Below are 20205 nucleotides of genomic sequence, written 5' to 3'. Positions count from 1 at the left end.
ACAAAAGGTACACGAGAGAACAACAGAGCTGAGATTACGTTTTTGTAAGCAAGTAAGTAGTTATATAACAAAAGTTAAAAGAAAGAGAGGAGAGGGAAAAATAAAGTGGAAATGGCTCGTCACTATGCTGCAAAAATTTAGTAAGATATGCACCAGTGTAATAAACCCTACGGAGTGTACGAAGGTTTTTTTTTTTTTGGATTTGAAGGGGGCGGTTAAATGAACCGGGAAGGTGACATCCCAACGGCAGCGGGGAAGGGGGCGGGGATGGCTGCCAAGGCACTTGGGAAAACCCTTTTGGTATAATGGGATTCCATGGAGATTTGAGTATCAAACAGGCGGGCCACTTTTTTTTTTTGGATTGTTAAAAAAAAAAAGAAAAGGGAGATTCACCAGGCCTTGCAAAACAGTGCCAATGGACGAAGTGGGGATATAACGCCTTGGAATAAACAGCTCAAGTGTGATTACAGCGCAATGAGACGACACGTGTCAACAAAAGCATTCTCATTTACCCGCACTGTTGTCTCTTCTCTGTTTTGGGATACGGACTTCCAGATTCATTTGCCCACCACGAGATCTTTTCACAGCTGCAAAAACCGTTCACAACATCGAGGGAAATCCGACCACTCACCAAATGTTGTAGTCGTCCCCTTGCAAATATGTTGGAAATAACGGGCAGTTTTCTCTTTTTTTTGTTTCTGCTTCCGAAATGCATATATGCTAAAAATTGTAGATGAACACCGTTTTCGACAAGTAAACGCACGCTCTCACAAGCTGGGTAAACAAATGTGCCCGTTTACGGACGACGCTTCATATTTTCCCCCGCTGATTAAATAACACAAAAGCAGCAATGTCGGTACGGATCCGAGGGGACGGTTTCGGAGGATTTGTGGTGGCGTGTAGAATGTAAGCCACGTATTCCCAACACACAGGTCCCGCAACACAGTAAGGGATAAATTACGGATATTGTATTTCCAACTAGATCTTAACGAAAAACTGGTTTCGTGCCCTCGAGAAGGATATTAGCGGAGCAATTCCTTTATGCACAGGGTCCGGGGGTTACTTATTTGTAGGATTAGTGGTGAAGGATGTAAGGGTGACTCCCGTCTCATGTGTATTTTTATATATTGGTCTCTTTTATCGGCATTCTTTTGATCGGTGCTATTCTCTGAAACCCTGCTTGGAAGGTTCGCTCACGTCGGGAAACGGGTCTGAAGCTTCCGGATATATAGTGAGGAAATTCCCTGCCTGTTACGCCCGCGGATGCATCATACATATAACGCAACATAACATGTGCACTCTTACCTTCTCGGCTCTCACAACTTGTGGTGTGTGAAAGGCCCATTGCTCCAATATCTTAGCACTCCTCCGCCACGTATAATCTTATATTTCCACCCTTCGTTGTGTTTACTGGATGTCGGGGTTTCTATGATTGACGTCTTTATCCACATACAGCTTTTCTTTGATGAAGCGGAATATGGAATCTTTTGCGCCTTCACTACACATCCTTCTCTTAATGTATTGAGTAGGGTTTTGAATGGTTGTGGCGGACCTTTTGCGCTGCCTCGTTTTTTGTGGGCCCCCTTATTGCTTCCCTCACCAGCCCCATCATGTACATGCATATACGCGTGCCTTTTTCGTATTATGTGCCGAGTGGGTTGCCATCTCTTTGGGGGCCGCCTTTTTCCAATTACACAATTCCGAGCAGGTCAGCATTTCCACAAAAAATGATGCTTTGCAGATGAAATCATTTTCTTCAATTTTGTTTCCGCCGCAATTTTTTCCAACAGCAGTAAAGTCCAAACCTAAATCCCCGCGAAACCGGCGCTGCATTTGCAGTTCACTCCCCCATGCACAAGCTAGCTGATGTGCGCCTTCCAAATTCATTGCGCATGATTTGTCCGAAGGGGAAGCAGCTATGCCCTCCGCGATTTTGATGGATCCCTAACTCAGCATCGTGGTTTCATCTCTGTTTCTCTGTTCTGGAGAAGCGGCTTGGTGGTAAGTTCTTCCCTTGGAATTCTCGCGGATACCGCCTACGCGAGATTTGACACTATTTTCCACCCCGCTTGCCGAAGGCAGCAACCGCTTCGTCGAGCCTCACGCCGCCTCAAAACCTCCCTTTGTTCGGCGTCCCGCGCGGCTGCGTATCCAACACACCTCAAGCCCCTCCGTTCTCTCCCTCTCTTTGCTTCATTTACCCCACGCCCTCCACTCGCTCCGAAAACTTCGCAATTGTCGTGCGCGGGGTACAATTTCCATTTCCCTCCTCATTTCCTCTAATCCTCAATCTCTAAACTCACCGGTTTCGCCATATGCCCATGACCCTTCATTCTCCCGCTGCACACTTGTCCTCCACATGAACAAGGGCGCACATCGATTTCAACCTCCCCGATATATTGCAAAGCCCCCGCAGGGCCCATTTATTCTGAATGTACCACTATCCGTCGGCGTAAATATACGGGAAAGCAAACAGGGCTTAACTTAGAAAATGACTTTTGCGCGGGCGTTCTATATGTCGTTTCGAAGGTGAGGGGGACGGCACACCAAAATGGGAAACTCAGCACCGCAGAAGAACACCTCGAGTAAACTCAAATAAATTAGTATAGGAATATAAAATGACGTAAGGGAAGCAACGAAAGAAGCAGAAAAGACTAATATTCTAGAAAACACCGCCCGCCGCAGCGTGGTGCCAGCATCTGGTGCTTCATCCAGGAAAAAGTCAGGGGACAAATTATTATTTCTGATATCGGCGTAGTTTTGGCAACTCGCACACGGAAACCTGAACAACCGTGAACAACGTCGCCGGGGCTTAGGGGAAAAAGTATACTTTCTAATTGCGTCCGTGAGTGCAAACGTTCAGTCGCATTCGGTCCCTACTGAATCCTCCCGGTTCATGGCGAAGATGTGAAACAGATCCCATTCCTCATTCAATGTGGAAAAAGGTGGGAAAAATGAGGTCTGTCAGGTGAAAAAAAGATTATCCCTTTTGAGAGTGCCTCAGCAAGAGACGTTCATGAGTGTTACCGAAAGTAAGGCAACATGTTTTCTATGCTTCTCAACGCATAGTGTTGCGCTTCTCTAAAACGAAGGGTGTCAACATGTTGATAATCGCTCGTGACGGAATGGGTGTGGTTGAGAATCCAGAAACTAATGAAAGTTTAGAATGTGCAGCCGTTGCACTTCCGCTTACAAATAGCGAGAAGCTTGCCCCGACCTCTGCAGCATATTTTCCTAAAGACTCCAACGCAATTACGGGAAGGTTGAAGCAACTAAGCGGGAATTGAGAACCGCTGGTTATCAAAGCAAACGTTAACACTCACCATGATGTTTGAGAGCTCCATGTTTCAAAGGGTCTGTGTGGTGAAATTTGATAGTTAAGTAGCATCTGTGACGGGGCTTCCAAGTTTCCCATAATGAACTTACAACCCAATAGAGATTAATTAGAGGCTAAATTCCCTACACGTGCATTGCCTCATATAAGGATTGTGAGATGAATTAGCAGATGGCAAAGAATAACTTCATTTACCATCACAGTTGTGTTGCTCTCGGTGCTGAAGCGGTGAATGGCGTATAGGGAATTTTAAAGCTGCATACTCTGGGTCAGTGTATTTGTGCAAGAGTGAACGCTAGTTGATATTATGTAATGAAAAGCAGGTGTCCTTTAAAAGGACAGAAAGGTGGTGAAGGGAGTGGATGGACTCAGCGGGGTTACGCAGCTGTTCTTCAGGTGTCGTCGAGAACGATCCGTGGCGGCAAGGTTGTGGCACCGCCAGACTGGGCACCGAGTTGACAGTATTCGAAAATAGAATATTTTAGTCCTTCCTTCCCTTTTACTACAGACAAGAAAGATATGTGAAATAATTATCATGCTGAGGAAACAGTAAGCGTTTATCCTCATTCTACACAAACTATAAATTGTAACGATAATTTACTAACGATATGGAAATACTAAAAGAGTCTTTAACCCACCTCCCGCTCTCCCCCTCGCAAGTTCCACCACATCGCCATGTCCTGCTCCCCTGACACAGGCAGCCCTCGAGACATCCCATCAGTTGGATTTACCCCTGAACGTACGTAACACCATGTGGCATTTATCTGTTCTTGTCGTAATATCCTGTTTATTGCAGATGCCTATCGCACTATGGAGCTTGAATGCGCGTCGTCTTCCTTCATAATATGCATTACGGTGATGTTATCCACGCACATATGCAATGGCCCATCGAAACGCCCCCGAATCGCTAACAATGCGAATTGAATCGCTCGCACTTCTCCTTATGATATCATGTGAGGTGCCGTTTCCCAGGAGCCTCCTGCTATTATAATCTCTCCTGTACCTTTAAATGACATCCCTCCCCATCCCTGCACGGAGGCATCTGTCACCAGCGTGGCCGTAGTGGGCTGAACCTGTGGTGGAACCACTGGCACATTTTTTAACAACGTGCTTATCCGCTGCTTCGCCAGCTTCAATGCATTTTTTGGCAGCTAATCCCGATCGGAATGGTTCACCAATTTCCTATTTAGGCGAGATAAACGCTGACGCATCATTTTAAAGAAAATATAGTAGGAAAAAAATGGCTCCCCTAATACCAGCCGCGTATATCATGCGAGATACAACACTTTCCATCCGTTTAATGGTCGCTGTCTCGAGCGGAGCCGATTCTCGAAGCCGCCGTATTGTCTTTGCATTCAACAAAACCGTCTGCTTGTCATGGTCAAATAAAACCCCGATAAATCCGTATCGTGTGACCATCTTTTGTTGTTTGGAAACCGTTACCCCGCATTCTTTCATGTTTTTAGCAATGCGGTCCCCCCATTCCTTGAACGTTTTGTGTGGTCTACTGATACGGATGTTGTCGATCTACGTGTGAACCCTCGATTCGTTGGCGTCCTCATATTGTGCTTTCACTACCTCTGAGTCTCCTGCCAATACTCTCGTGATGTGTGTAAAATTTCATGGCTTCATTTATTAACCAATTGGAGTTGATTCAATTCTACGAGTTCCACACTCTCGGTTCGACACCGGAAAACCACTCGAATGTCTCTTGTGGCAGGTTCACCTGGAAAAAAAAAGCCTTTAAGTCAAACAACGCTGCGGATTCACCATAAACCGCACTTATATATTGGAATATATGGTCCAATGGAACTTCGGACCCGTAATCATTTTTGCCTTTTTTTACCTTGGGAAAAACAATAAATCGGCGTCTTTTCCTCCACAACTGAAAAAAGTATGAGACCCGTCCTTTTGTTGGAAGATCCGAAACATAACTTATAGTTCCCGCTTCTTTTATGATTACAGCGTCTTTTTCCGCATTGCGCAAATGAGACTCCCTGTCTCTTTCTTTCGAATTTCGTTCCGTGGCAATCATCAAGTTCCATACATTGTCAAACCGTTGCCGCGTCTCATCCTTCATTTGCCTTCGTACCCTTTCTAAAGACAATGTCCTCACATTTACTTCCTGAATAGGTAATGTCCTCTCTTCTCCCTCCTCCGACGCTGCCCGCGTTCCTTGCGAACGTCGAATGATGATGTGCCCTCGATAACTGTTTCTACTTGACCATAAAGCTAACACTGCTCGGCATGAGGGTTCCCGCATATCCCACGGCATATCCGCTTTTCTCCCAATCAGGGGTTTTACATCAACGTGGTTAACCGCTCCGACTTGTTGATGGTGGCGGCCCATCGACTCAGATAGCGTCTTACCGTACTTCGTGGAAGCTTCTGAGGGTTTGCGTGCTTTCCTAATTGTGTTAATAATCTTGAATCGAGGTCGGGTGTTTTTACACCACTCATGCCAATTCTACGTGTGCTAATTTCCATCTCTTCATGGAATGCGCAGTCACCCCAAATGGGCAGAATATTGTTTCCATTCCCTTCGTTATGATGGCCGTGAGCTTTCTCGCCCTCTTCCATTTCCCCGATTACATTTTGGATCCCTCCAGCATATTCTCCCTTTATTAACGCATACCTTGCGGCTCTGTGTGTATCGCTTTTGAATGTCTTTGGGAGTGCTCCTCAGTTTACCACTATGGCATCATCTTTTTTGTCTTGTGGATGGAGCACAAAATTCTCTTGTTGTAGCTATGCTATTTCTCCCCATCTGCTGGCTGTGATTCAGGATAGTCTTAAAGCTACTCGATCCCGCTCTAGTGTTAAAGTGTCGCATACGAGATCGAGCTCCCAACGCAACATGGGACGAACCTGTTTTATGGTATTTCCCCCTGTCATTCTGCATAGTCCGGCTACAAATACATTCGCGCTGGTGTATGCTCTGCGGCTAGTAATGATAGTAGTGTCCTTGTGTACTGTATGGCGCTGCTCTTTGCCAGTTGCAAACTTACAATAAACAAGGGGATTGTCGTTTCGACAGCCGGTAGTCCGTGTTTGTCTGCAAACGCATAGAACTTTCGGATTATGGACCCTTTCTGTTCTCATGTTGTGCGTGTCCACATCCTTTTTGCTAATTAGTTTGCTTCTGAAGCCATTGCAATAATACACGGATTGTGTGTAGAAGCTAGAATAACCTTGACGTCGTTCACCGACGACCACCTTGTTGCATGTTTTTAATTTCCATTTGACATTTCCCAGATCTCTTGAAAGGCTCCTCTCATACGTTGAGCTGCTGTCGACTTTTCTGCGCGTAAGGGTCGTACTATTCCCGTCCGTGTCGGGTAACTCATTGGCGGACAAAGGGTAGGAGTAGTAGTAGTTGTTACCGTCCTCCAGTGTAACTTTCTCCGTTGTGTTGGTTTTTTCCCTTGTGGTGGAGTATGGGTAGGGAAATATTAACGGCCCCCAAATTCATTGCTTCTGGGGCCGAATGTCTCTTTTTTGACGTGTGTTCAGTTTATGTTTGAATACACGACAAGTGTTACTATAATGCCCAAATCGTCCGCATGTGAAACATCGAGCCCTGCTCGGAGGAACCCTGTTTTGTTGTTGTTGTTGTTGTTGTTGTCGTTTCGCTTTCAGAGCGGCCTGAAAGTACATATCGTCCTTTTTCTGTGGGAATTCGATAGTTTCCTTTATGTCTTTAAACCTAACCCCCGGGTAGTCTTTCACCGTTTGTATTGTGCGCAGCTTATCATACAATTGTTTTCCTAGTTGGAGGTGTTTCTCCAATATGCCCTCTGGGCGCAAACCCAATACCCATGATGCGAAGTTTTTACACGCCTTTGCATGTACTGGTCCCGGCGACGTCGGTAGTGGAAACACGAACTGATACGACCATAACAGTTGTTCAGGCGTCCTTCCCTGGAGATATTCCATCACTCCATCAAATGTGTTAATTTTTTATATTCTTCGGGCATTACCCCTCCAGGCAATCCCCATGCATTTGCCCGTAATTCCTGGATCCCTCGAAATCCAACCCCTTGTGACATGGGTGGAGGTGCTTCTTTTGGTGGGAAACAACCATTTCCATGAACATTCATCTATACGTCTAGTTTTACCCGAGTCTAACTTTCTCGGTTGCTCCTGACACTCCTCCGTGTCATCTCTTTCTGGCGTTGAATATTCGGCTGTCTTTTCTCCATCGTGGCAATTGTTTAGACGTAAACCTGCATTTGCACTGCCTGCTGTGCAATTGTCTCTTGAATATATCTGAGTTGTTGTTGTATCCCGCTCAGCTGCTCATTTGATTAGTGCTGCACCCGAAAATTTTCATCAGCCATTTGTGCACATGCGCTTTCAAACTGATAAAGTGCTGATTCTGTGGCTTCTAAAGTTGCCCATTTCGCATGCAGTGCTCCTCCCGTCTCTTCAAAAGACCTTAAGAAATCTGAATTTCTGAGCAACGTAAAACTTACCATCGACTGTCTCAGCGATCCCAGATCCATTTTCTATTATTGGTCAAAGTATGCCATTAAGCTTTCATCCTCAATTGTCAACGTTCCATCCACGTGCCATGCAGCTCTCGGGTTCTTCCCTGGCCTAAAGTCGAATGAAAAAGGTATCGGTATCTTTTGGCGAACAGATTCAATAAACGCCCTGACACTTGTTAACCACTCTACCTCAGAGTATGTCGGTTGCGTATGCATCAATATATTCGATATCTTAAAACTTACTATTCACCTAAACTTACTTTTTTCTACATTTTTCATCCTCTAGCAGACAGCTGTGTAAATAAACGGGAAGGACAGTGTGTTTAAACAAAGATAACCGTACAAAATAATACTCTGCACTCCCAAGTCCAAGACCATTCATAATGCAGACTTTCGGAAAAAAGCGAGAAGTATATGATGTAATTGGTGAGACAATGAAAAGACCCAACAAGAGGGAGAGGAAGTTACATGCCTTCACTACAGTCATACAAATAAAGCCAGACCCTTTACACTCGTTTTACAATGTTCTGTCGTATCGCTCTGTATAAATAAATTACTAATAGAAAGGGGAATATAGGAAGTAAAAGGCATCAAATAGCTTGAGTATTCGTGAGCCTCAGCTACGTGGAATGATACACATTGCAAATGTGTGTTTGAAATGATCACCATCCTAATGAACTTACTCATATGTTACTTAATCCAGAGAAATATTTCTCTGTTAATTCAAGTTACCTGACAACTATCCTTCCGCACCCTATGCAATGTTACCACCCCTATTGTTCACTCGGTTGTTATTGTTACCCCTTACTTGCAATTCAACGTATAGTGCAGTAATGTGTCCATTAAGTGAAACCGAGAATTGACGCACTTTCTCTCTCCAAAATTTTTCCTCATCCTCATTATTGTGTTTTCCCTTTCCGGTTGACCTTTCACATTTCTGCGGCCTCGTAAATATTTCGCTGTCAACCCTTTGAACATATATTATTTCCCATACCATATCATTGGAAAAATTGTCCCAATGTTTGAAGTAACTTCGCAAATACTTCTTCATCTTAACTAATCCGCCGACGCTGCAAGGATGCCTCTCGGAAATTGTGTGCTGCAGTCCCACAAAAGTCTTCGGGTTCTCAACGAAAAAGAACGCATCAACAACTGGAAAATTACTTGATTGTGGTTTGTACAACTTCATGTATTCAATTTCGGCTCCAGTTATAACTGTAGTATCCTCAGGAACCTCAATCAAAGGCTCTGTGAGTTTTGGCTTTTTTAGCACCTGGAGCACACTTTGTTGGATTTCATTCTTAACAAATGGGAGACTTCGCAGACCCTTCGCCAACTCAATTAGCGCATCCTCATGCAGCATTGCTCCTGCGCCATTCTGCTCGAACAGGAGAGCAACGACAGCCCGGTTACTCAGTAGACCAGTGGCTAAAGTATGATTTTTCAGTAACCAAGGTTTCAGTTGGTCTAAAATAGCTTCACCTGTGTAAGATGAAAGTGGTTTGCAGCAATACTGATCACCATCATCGTTGTCTTCCTTCACTCGGACAACCTGTACCAACTTGTGTGATGGCTTAGCTGTGCGCCAACGAGTTCGGTGTCGGAAAATGTTAATGTAGTCCTCCATCCTCTCAACTTGGATATCGGTAATGGGATCCTTCATTGCGTCAAACTGGTTTTTAAACGAATCTGAACCAACAATATGACGAAGCGGTGGGCCAACGATACGAATGCGACTTTCAATTTTTTGCCATTCAGTTTCAATTTTCTCCTTCGCATCTGAAGGATTCCAACCGTAAGCAGGAGCGATTTTCCCCCACCTCGATATGTGTATGGCTTCCAAATCCTCCAACGTATCACAGTTTATGTAAATAGATAGGGCAGTATTCTGTTTAGCCCATTCATGGAACTGCTTGACGTCTGGAGAACTCAAGGCAATACCAGTGAAACCATAGGGTAGGCTCATCGGAGCAGGATGGCCCTTGCCCACGTCGAATATAAGGTATCCTTTGATATCTTCCGTATTAGATGAAGCTCTGGTTATTGCATTAATAGTCACGAATGCATCATCATAACTTTTGTAAAACGTAACATATCCTGGTCGACCACCTTTGGGTTTACGAAACACATGCGCCTTACCCTCCACGACGTATATGATAATCTGAAGCTGACTCGCTTCATAATGCAGTAGTTTGTATAACAGAAAGGATCCCACCGAAAACGATTTACCAATACCAGGTGTACCAATAAGAACATAAGGTGTTGCTTTAATAGGTACTTCACCCATAAGCCACCAGTTAAGCCGTTGCTCAACCTTGTACCACAGTCTCATCACTTCCCGACGGATGTAAACATCAGTCATAAAAACGTGCCCCACTTCCTTCCTAGAATTCATATCATAATCCTTTGGGTCCGCCTTGAAAAACGTGCACGGCCAACCCACTTGAGATGTAAGCACCGCAATCTCCAAATTACCGTGACGAGGAAGTGGTTCATTCATAGTCTCCGGTGTGTGGCTGATATCGACCTCCTCCTTCGTCCACATGTGCTGCGGCCTTCCATTGAACACCTTCATGCCAAGTGGCTCTTCCCTGTGGCCCGATTCCACATAACTCCACGTCGCATTGTATATGGATTCATACACTCCTTTAATTTCGACAGCACCACCAGCTGTTTGGGCAGCTCGTTCCCTTTCTTCCTTGGCGGTTATCACCGCTGCATCCAACCTTCCTCCCACTACGGGACCAACAAAATCTCTTATTTCCCCCTTTCCCTTCTCCTCCCACTGACGGAGGGTGCTAATTTCCTTACCGATAAGGTAGTCTACCTTCTCAGACAAATCAATAACTGTCCTCACTGTTTTAAACTCATCAGTATCCTGTATATTCTCAAGAACCTCGGCATCAACAATATATCTTCTGGGATTCTTAACAAACACATCCATAGCCACATTCCGTGTGTTATACGTGTTTAAAAATTTATTCAGCAGAAATTCATGCAGTGTCATATCCCTCAAACCCTCATAATCTTCCAGCAGCACATTTTTGACATTGCTTCCCAACACCCATTTGGGACAATTGGTTTCCTTCCCCGAAAAGTACAATGTGGGACTGTAACGGAAGATATTCCGATGAGCACTCCAGAGAGGCAGAGTGACGGAGAGAGGAGGACAGAAATATGGTCTTGTACTGTACCGTCTCAGCGATCCACAAAGTGGGAGTGCAAAACAGCGTTTGGAAAACATCAACAACAGAATTGATAACCTTAAACTTAAAAAAAAATAGTAAATAGAAACAAGAGTTGTATAAGGTATAATAATAATATGATACTGCGTCGTCAAGTATCATTTGAAGAGATGTATGCACATGACTAAACTTTGAAAGCCAACAACACAGTTCATCCACAGTGCTAATAGATTTCACTCACTACACCAAATAAAGATACAAACAGTTGAATCAAAGTAACAAGAACACATTATATATCATATCAACATAGGATTAAATGTGTAAGGGCGTCCAACCGCATACGCGATACGTAAATGTGACAGCAACCACTATATATACCGTAACTAAACTGCCGCACAAGAATATACTTTATTCTTAATGAATATCCAGTCATTTACGACAGTTACTCGACATACATGTAAACAATTTCTTGTAAATAGAATCCACATATGATAAATGGATACAATCCCCTTGAGGAGTGTTGGACATGTATTAATGGTAACATGACTCAAAGGGAACCCAGTACAATAACGGGCAGCGCACTTTGCATGGGATTCACATATCATACCCTGTTTAATTATAATGAAATCCAACACACACTACAGTACATAGAGCATTAATAGGAGTTTAACTCAATCACAAGTTACGATAAATCGAAACAGTAAGCACAACGTGAAACTCAGTGAAGAATCTGTGAGGAAAGGAAAATACATAAATCAGTGACAGTAATATACAAATATGAAATATGAGTAAAACAATTCATGTAAATATACAGCAAAATCAACAACAGCATAGTTTACGGTATTACAATAATCGTTGTATTTTCATTGTCGTTTGAATGAAGTAACTAACTGCAGAAAACCCTCCACCTACGTTGCTGTGAGGAGTCACTGTGGTAAAGGTCTGGTAAGAACTGTTGGTAGATCACTACTGCGCCCCACATGTGCAGAATAATGTTGCTACAGCTTTCTACTATTATTAATGCATTTGCTCTCACCTCCATACGTGTCAACAAGCTCTGAGGTTGAAAATAAACTGCGGTGTATAAATGGTTCGTGTTTTCTCTTTGCCCAAATATTCATGGTAGAAAAATGAATAATACTGTGAGTGATATTAAATACAAACAAAATTGCGTTACTCTCCTTGTTAATATCAACGGTACACAAGGACATACCCTGTTACTCTCATGACGATCCATGAAGTAAGCAAAGTGTCTTTCATTATAACAAAGCGGAAAGAAAACTAAAAAAGAGAGATAAGTTCCCAAATATTTCCCACATGTTCGCCTTTCTTCCTATAGAAGAGCAACTAACTGAAGGAACACATGAATTTCTAAAATAAATAGAAGTATATATCTTTTTTTCTAGATGCAGCGTGAGTTTGCAGCACACACTCACTCACCATCACCGACATGTTTCTTACGCGCTCTCTACGCTCACATTACACAACCAACTGAAAGCATTAATATACAAAAAAGGAAGCCTATCGCTATTGTATAAATTTTACGCCCTATGATGATGATAAGGAGAATTAACCGAGGCATATGTAATCCCAAGTCCCTTCCTCCACTCCGTTATTTAAGAAATTCTGATATTCTAAAATAACAAAACACAACAAAAATGTGCAACAGTACCAACGTACGCACACCAGTCGAACACATTCCTTTAGAAGACCATATGCGCGTTCCCTCATAATTTCATTCTCATGGGATGCCGCATCCCATCTACAAAAGCAAACCAAAGAAATAAAACAGAAACATTACTATTTAGATTATTAATGTAAGTAGCAGTATCCATCCAATTTCGTTCATCAAGAAAAGACAGTATCTGGAGAACGTCAGTGCAAGTGTATCTTGTAAACCAAACAATTACTCATGATTTGCCTTGTCATTGAAACTTTGTGATATACAACGCCGATGGTAGAATAAAGGAGACACTATTAATGTGATGGAGTTATGCATGCGCCACTCCGACTGTTCACAAATAAATGCAAATATCACAGTCTCATTATTTTCCAAATATACCCAACAAATAGGAAGCAAGTATTTTCTAGAATATGTGAAATACACGTCACCGCATCCACAATATAATAAGCGAAAATGAGACTCCATTTTCAAAAGCAAACATACAATCATGACAATACCGAGCACCATTTCCCTCGTGTATCCAAAAGACTCTGATACATAAGAGAGCAATTCATAAAAGATGTCTAGAATAATATGAGGAAGGAGAAAATAATGCTCAGAATTTCTGGTACTCAGCCTAATGGAAATGAATATGATTGACAAAAATGATTTATTTTCTTTTTTACAGAAAGAGAGAGAGAACAAGCTGAAACGAGAGCAAACATGTACGATCGTAACTCTCAAACGGGTTGAGGCATAGGCTTCCTTTGTATCAACAATTTGTGCCCAACATTTTTTACTCAGTGCACTTTTTTTTTTTTTTTACGTGCATGCTTTAGTGAGACTTCATTCAATCATCCAGCTGAAAAAGGGGAATACTCCCAAGCCAATCGTCGAACATTTCTCTGATGTGCTTTTCCATTTCCTCTTGCCTAATTGCTAGAACTCAGCTTTCCGTGATTTCTATTGCAATTACCACCTCAATCCTACTGTTTGAAACCGCAGTCACGTCACCAGAAAAAGAAATCTTTAGTTTTATTTCCAAGTCCCGCTATGACGTTTTCAGCTGAGGAAGGCGACCATCTCTTCCCCATCTGAATTCGCGTATTTTATGTGGTAAGAATCTTGCACTTTGGCATCTAGTTATGAAAGGCCAATTTTCAATCGAATGCTCAGTCAGCACATTCGGTTTCTGTAGCATAACAGATCCACTGCCACAGTCCCATACATCTCTCACTCCACACTTTGTATCCTCGACGTTATGCAGCAACGAAAGCGCTTCAGACCACTCCATCATCACACAATCCCCCTAAGAAGAGGATGCACAGAGGCGTTTCGTTTCCCCGTCGACGGGGTGACGGGTGCCGAGAACACATCGGCGTGACCTGTGGAGTCAAAACTCAAAGAGTTTACGTTGAACTAATTCACTTTTTTTTCTATCATGGGCAGCTGCCTTTACAGAACTCTTATCGATCGACTTTACAACGCACTAGAAGAGAAAGTGTGTGCGGAATCACGTGTTTTGCTACTATGATGGTGGGCCAACCTTCAACAACAAATGCTTTTCGTGCCATGAAGTTTCATTGGCATGCCAAATGCCTGCATAGGCCTTGTTTGGCTTGTGTGTGCTGTGGGCATGTTGGCACGGACTTCAGAGTCCACAAATGCACACATATCGCACATGCTTATGTTACACCACTTTTTCCATCTGACCCCATTACGAGTTTCTTTCGTCTGCAAGCAAAAGTCTCATCCACAAATGAAACCAAGCAAGCGACGTAGCTACGCACCACATCGTGGTGTGGTGTTGTCCTTTAATACCTCCAAGTGCGGAAAGATGCTCCATCGACAGTTTTGCTCATGCACGAACACCATTAGAAGGCGATGCGGAGGGGATCTCGTTTCCATTTCCGCCCTGAACCCGCACAGGACCGGCTGGTGCTCCTGCATCGGTTGTAGGTGGAAGATGGGATAGTCTCCAGTCCGTTATGCCGGACAAAATTCGTCACCAACCAACCACACACTGATGTCTATACGCGGATGCGCCCTATGCGCCATCCATCATGCGCGCAATTCAACAAACGATTCAAGGAGCCTGCGTTGCAGAGCAACTGACTAGAACAGAACTGCATCTCTTCCAATTCAGGGCCCACCTCAATTCCAGCACTGTATTGACACATAATGCTTTCATTGTTATTGCCATTGAAAAACAAAAAAAAGACCCCAACGGTCCTCGCGTCCAGCCGTCCGAGTGAAGCAGTTTTTGTCCGGAGCAGGGATCCCACCCACAGCCGCTTCATGCACAAAGAAAGCAACCACACGTGCGCTGTAGCCGTAAAACCCACGCATGCTTCCTCCAATGAGCACCTTTAATAACATCACACGGAATGTATCCTCTAGCCGTATGATGCACCAATTTTTTTTTTGTTAGCGCGGCGAGACTTGCACACCAGACAATTGCTGCGGCAGCTCGAAAGTGCCGCATGTATAAAGTTGGGGTCCTGCGCCACCGGACGTTTGCATAGCGCCTACGCTTAAACCACAACGAAAGCGAGAGAAGCACAATTTGAGCGACGGCGCCGCATCCCCTCACGAAAATTTGCTTAGTGACCCTGCATGGTAAATAATTAAAAACAGATATATCGTATACACACTGCTGCGTTTTGTTAACCCTTTAAGGCACAAGAAGGTCCTTCTGTTGGGTTGGCTTTTCCTTTTTCTTTCGCAATATTCCCTTGCAGTACAAATTTGGGTGGATTTGAGGGTAATCAACTCGCGTCGCTAAGCTCCTTTATGGTAGAAATTGGCCTCTTAATACCGTAAACCCTTTGAGGAGACACCGCCGAAGCTGCTGCGTCATCACGAATAATTTATTCAATTTGTGTTTGATTTTTAGCCCCGCCGCCCCAGTGCCACGGGTATGTAGCAAAAAAAAAAAAAGAAGGCAATACGTACAGACAGGTGAATATGTTCGCTGCGAAGGTACGGCGTATGCTTTGGGGCGTGGATGGGGAGGCGAAGGAGTTTCCAAGTAAGACATAACTTCGCACGCGCCTCCTCACCCGTCCTTCATACACACACTCACACACATACACACATGCACGCAAGCGTACACCAGCGCTCAAACCGAGCGGCAGGCATCTCATGCAATTGATAATAACGTCTTCACAGCATTTCTTAGCTCTGGGAATGTGAGGAGGGAAGCGGTCAGGCACGCACTGCAGATATTTCAATAGGGAAACGGTTGCATGCGCTGTTTGTAATGAGAAGGGTCCATACAGTGAAGTCGCTGCGACGTCACTCTCCAACACCACAGCGGATAAATGCGTCAAATGACACAAAGAAACTTAAATTCTGCAATGTGACGAGCGCCACTTTCCATACACTCCAGTATCGCCGCAATACCGTGGCTTTTAAACATGTTGGAGGTTTGGCCCCGCGCCTGCAAGAACAAAGTTGTGTACGCAACGGAACGCTTCCAAATGGGGCTTCGTTCAACGGGGCCCCCCTGAACGAAAATAGGAGATGAATGCTGAAATTGCCTTTCCAACCGTTTGTACATCATATGCGCGGTGCCCGGATTATTTTGGCGCCACAACTTTCTTATGTGTTGAAGAAACTTGTCCACAGGATAAATCACATGTTGAAGGATCTCGCCTTCAACGACAAACGCATCCACACGAGAATGCCCTTCCGTGTTATTGTGCAGAAATCCTTTGTGTGTTTCATCTGGGTTGAAAACTTTTGCGTGGCCACCTACAGCCCCGGCGGCACAGATGGCTTCCCGCCCACCCTTTGAGTGGCCCGTGTAAAATATTTTTATGCCAGGGAATTTTTTCTCGATGATTCTTGCGTTGTCGATCGCAAACCTATCTGTTTCAACGGAACCTAAGGCGGGAGGAACATTCTGCCATTGATTTGGCCATGAGAAAAAACTTTGCGTCCCTCGGAAAGCAACTAACAGACAAGTTATTTCCTTACCTTTTTCATCTAAATGAGTGTATTTGTAGACGGCACAACCAAAGTCTTCCTTCTCCCTATGAAAGTCCTCCACGTGGCTCATATCCTCTTCTTCTAGTCCAGTTATGGGTGATGATTCACATGTGTACACAGCCGCACTTGCGAAAGCGCACATGACATCTATCCATTGCACCGTGTAGGCGTACTTTTGTTTGTTCCTCCCATTACTGCACGATTCATCGCCTCCCATTCCCTAGTTTTAGCACCGGTCACTACTTGAGAAGACACCAGTTTCGAAAAGAAAATCGTTCCACATGTATTACATGTCGCAATTTGAGTGAAGGGAACCTTCGATATTTGTTTTTCATCCATTTTGACAGAATATAAGGTCCACAAAAGAGAAACTAGCAAAACATCATATGGGCCCACACAACGTCCCCTCAAAGGCATATGGCGTAGCCTCCCATGCTTCCATACTCTCATGCATCCGCTCAAAAAAGATGATGAGAAAGGAAAGTCACACACATACACGGAAGCACAGAGATAATTGTGGTGTCAGCGCATCTAATTTACGTTTCCCTCTCGTAAACGGTTTCTTGCTCACTGCTTTTCATTACATAATATCAACTAGCTTTCACTCTTGCACAAATACACTGACCCAGAGTATGCAGCTTTAAAATTCCCTATACGCCATTCACCGCTTCAGCACCGAGAGCAACACAACTGTGACCGTAAATGAAGTTATTCCTCGCCATCTGCTAATTCGCTTCACAATCCTTACTTCAGGTAATGCCTGTGTAGGGAATTTGTCCTCTAATCAATCTCTATTGGGTTGTAAGTTCATTATGGGAAACTTGGAAGCCCCGTCACAGATGCTACTTAACTATCAAATTTCACCACACAGACCCTTTGAAACATGGAGCTCTCAAACATCATGGTGAGTGTTAACGTTTGCTTTGATAACCAGCGGTTCTCAATTCCCGCTTAGTTGCTTCAACCTTCCCGTAATTGCGTTGGAGTCTTTAGGAAAATATGTTATCTTACTTGCTCTAACCCTCATGAGCGTCTCTTGCAGGAGATAAACGCCACCGTAGCCCCATCAAGTAAATTTTCCACAAGGGTAAAAATCAGCCACCACCTTTAGAAATCACCAAAGATAAAAGAAACCCGGTGAACCGCCCAGCCCTCCTCGAAGCGAATGCCTCAAGTTGTAACACCACGGCCCCTTACATGCAAGCTAAATACACAATGAGAAAAGTGGAAGATATCGACAACACTCGTACACTTTATGGAAATGTTTTTACCTGAGAGGGAGACCTCCCAGATTTTGTGCCTCTTATACACGGTAATAGCGGACCAACGCCTAAAATTTAATATAACAACAGAAAATTACATACTCGTAAGCACCCTCCCGTCTAATCACCTTCCGTGACAAGGGGGTAGATTGGATTCACGCAGGGAATTTAAACGCTGCTACTCGACATTCAAGATGTCAATTAATAGTGTCGCCACACTCTTATTTACCATAATTTGGCAGATGATCGAAACAAACAACAGCGGGAACGGTGAGATATTTTCCAGGGAGGGCCACAGAAAGGAGAGGGAAAGAGAAAATTGTAGGGAAAATATATGAGCAGAGAACACGGCAAACACAAAGGATAATCTGGAGGTCTGTGGCGGAGGAATATTAGGAGCTGAAATGGGTTAAATTGCTATGGTGTCGTCAGCACCTTCAAGCAACATAAAAGTAAAAGGAAAATATAATTCAAGCATGTGTTTCTTTTACCAACTACTGTCACATGAATCGGCACTAATAATGCGTACGTTAAGTGTCTACCCACTATTACCCTATATATGTGTCGCAAAAAATCCAAGATCGACGCTGGTAAGGACACGAAAGTGCGGCAGCTTGCCTCTTCACGTAGATCCATTGTTTCTACCTCATACCTTCCCTTATGCTTCCACCTCGTTTCCTTGTTTTTATCTTGAAGTGATGCACCGCGCTCTCCGAAGCATTTCGTTCCTCATCTCAAGGCCCAGGTCCTCGCGGCAGTGTCGGTAATGCTCATGAGTTTCTCCTGCTCTTCACTACGGAGGTCCGTTACATCTCCCGCGTTAACTGCCTCAAACACTTGGTCACGGAACTCCTTCTCACCATCCAGGTATCCTTACGTTGTCATGAAGCTCAGTACCTTGTTCTTCCAAGTAACGTCAGTAGAATAGTAGAGAAGAAAATTTTCCTGCTCCACCGAATGGCCCTCAAACAGTTTCCTCTTAACGATCTGCTCACACTCCTCCGTTTCCTCAGTGCAGAGCCCTACAACATTGAAATCATACTGCTCCCTCTGCTTCAACACACTCCATTCCCTTCCATACTCCTCTTGTATATGGAATTGTTTTTCGTCCAGTAATTCCCAAAGTATGGTGAGTGCTCTCAGCGTTGCCACCTTGTTTCCCCTCCGCTGGGCAGCAACCGCCGTAACGCCACCGATAATCCCCCCCCTATGAAGACACCGTAAGCTCCAGCAATGGCTCCAAACGCAACTCCAGGAGGGCCTCCTACCGTTTGCCCCAAAAATGCACATGTGCCGATAAGCCGTCCATTAAACCTTGCTGAGTGCGAGAAAAATACGGCGATGACGTTAACAATAAATTCTATCAACATCCATATCGATATTTATCTCAAATGTGATTCAATAGCAATTACTGATTAAGCTTATTTTCGAGCTTTAGTTGGAATCCACAAAAATCCCACTGCTATTCACCTAAAATAACACCTGCATTCTGTCTAACATCCCACATCTCAGTATCAGCAGCAGTGTAACAGTACTTAAAACGGCATGATTGCACACATGGGATGGGGTAGAGAAATTTCCTTTTCATACTGAATAATCCATGACTTTGCCACTTTCTCCTTTTACCGTCAGCTGCCAACAGCTCTCCACCCATTTCAATCATCAAATGCCAGAATGTATGTAAGTTATTTCTCTCCCTCCACATTTCTCAGCCCATACAATAACACATTTATTCATCAAGCCGGTTGCAACTCTCCTTAGCGTTAATTTGCCGAAGGAGCGATAACCCCACAAATGTCTTTCATAACCTTAAGTGTCGCATTCTGCCGAGTTGGTTACTCTCAATAACAGGTAAGTGCATCAGAAATCCCCTTACAATTCGATGCGTTGACGGGAAGAATCAATAATGTTACCAGAATCCCTCTGCCACTACCGGAACAACATCATGCTTATGCTACAGACTCTATCCACACTAGACTCAAAAAAAAAAGCGAGAGGTTTGGGTTGGTAATGAAATCACGAATAACATCTTAAGTGACACGACAAATTATATTCTAGTGTACCACGTGTCCCTCATGAAAATAAATATAACAATATGGCACACACACATACACACACACAGACATAGCTACATATACAACTATAGTTACAGAAACATGTGAATGTATATTAACAGGTTGTTTTAATATTGGCCTCATTGTGTTAACGATGGTGGTAAGGCAACTTGAGACGAAGTTTTTGATGCAAGTGTGAAAATGGGAGTGATTAATAAGAAAAG

The 20205-nt window shown here is 43.8% G+C and overlaps 8 protein-coding genes across 8 annotated transcripts; 3 read left to right on the top strand and 5 right to left on the bottom strand.

Moving 5' to 3' along the window:
* Positions 1-4994: 4994 nt before the first annotated feature.
* On the bottom strand, positions 4995-5684 carry TbgDal_V180 (hypothetical protein, conserved; the record flags this gene model as incomplete). Its single annotated transcript, XM_011774865.1, has 1 exon — positions 4995-5684. One exon carries the CDS (start codon positions 5682-5684, stop codon positions 4995-4997), a length of 690 nt encoding a protein of 229 aa, XP_011773167.1.
* Positions 5685-6029: 345 nt separating this feature from the next.
* TbgDal_V170 (hypothetical protein, unlikely) lies at positions 6030-6347 on the top strand (the record flags this gene model as incomplete). Its single annotated transcript, XM_011774864.1, has 1 exon — positions 6030-6347. One exon carries the CDS (start codon positions 6030-6032, stop codon positions 6345-6347), a length of 318 nt encoding a protein of 105 aa, XP_011773166.1.
* Positions 6348-6802: 455 nt separating this feature from the next.
* On the bottom strand, positions 6803-7270 carry TbgDal_V160 (hypothetical protein, unlikely; the record flags this gene model as incomplete). Its single annotated transcript, XM_011774863.1, has 1 exon — positions 6803-7270. The coding sequence occupies one exon, from the start codon at positions 7268-7270 to the stop codon at positions 6803-6805; it is 468 nt and encodes a 155-aa protein (XP_011773165.1).
* A 1308-nt stretch (positions 7271-8578) lies between these two features.
* On the bottom strand, positions 8579-11068 carry TbgDal_V150 (retrotransposon hot spot (RHS) protein, putative; the record flags this gene model as incomplete). Its single annotated transcript, XM_011774862.1, has 1 exon — positions 8579-11068. One exon carries the CDS (start codon positions 11066-11068, stop codon positions 8579-8581), a length of 2490 nt encoding a protein of 829 aa, XP_011773164.1.
* Positions 11069-13992: 2924 nt separating this feature from the next.
* On the top strand, positions 13993-14454 carry TbgDal_V140 (hypothetical protein, unlikely; the record flags this gene model as incomplete). The annotated part of the gene is made up of 1 exon (XM_011774861.1): positions 13993-14454. The coding sequence occupies one exon, from the start codon at positions 13993-13995 to the stop codon at positions 14452-14454; it is 462 nt and encodes a 153-aa protein (XP_011773163.1).
* Positions 14455-16000: 1546 nt separating this feature from the next.
* TbgDal_V130 (hypothetical protein) lies at positions 16001-16882 on the bottom strand (the record flags this gene model as incomplete). Its single annotated transcript, XM_011774860.1, has 1 exon — positions 16001-16882. The coding sequence occupies one exon, from the start codon at positions 16880-16882 to the stop codon at positions 16001-16003; it is 882 nt and encodes a 293-aa protein (XP_011773162.1).
* A 1464-nt stretch (positions 16883-18346) lies between these two features.
* On the top strand, positions 18347-18694 carry TbgDal_V120 (hypothetical protein, unlikely; the record flags this gene model as incomplete). The annotated part of the gene is made up of 1 exon (XM_011774859.1): positions 18347-18694. One exon carries the CDS (start codon positions 18347-18349, stop codon positions 18692-18694), a length of 348 nt encoding a protein of 115 aa, XP_011773161.1.
* A 106-nt stretch (positions 18695-18800) lies between these two features.
* TbgDal_V110 (hypothetical protein, unlikely) lies at positions 18801-19217 on the bottom strand (the record flags this gene model as incomplete). The annotated part of the gene is made up of 1 exon (XM_011774858.1): positions 18801-19217. One exon carries the CDS (start codon positions 19215-19217, stop codon positions 18801-18803), a length of 417 nt encoding a protein of 138 aa, XP_011773160.1.
* Between the last annotated feature and the right edge of the window lie 988 nt (positions 19218-20205).

The sequence above is a fragment of the Trypanosoma brucei genome, chromosome 5 (assembly GCF_000210295.1).
Source record: "Trypanosoma brucei gambiense DAL972 chromosome 5, complete sequence".
Taxonomy (NCBI): Eukaryota; Euglenozoa; class Kinetoplastea; order Trypanosomatida; family Trypanosomatidae; genus Trypanosoma; species Trypanosoma brucei.
Note: the sequence above shows the minus strand (reverse complement) of the source record. Positions and strands in the feature narration are given on the sequence as shown.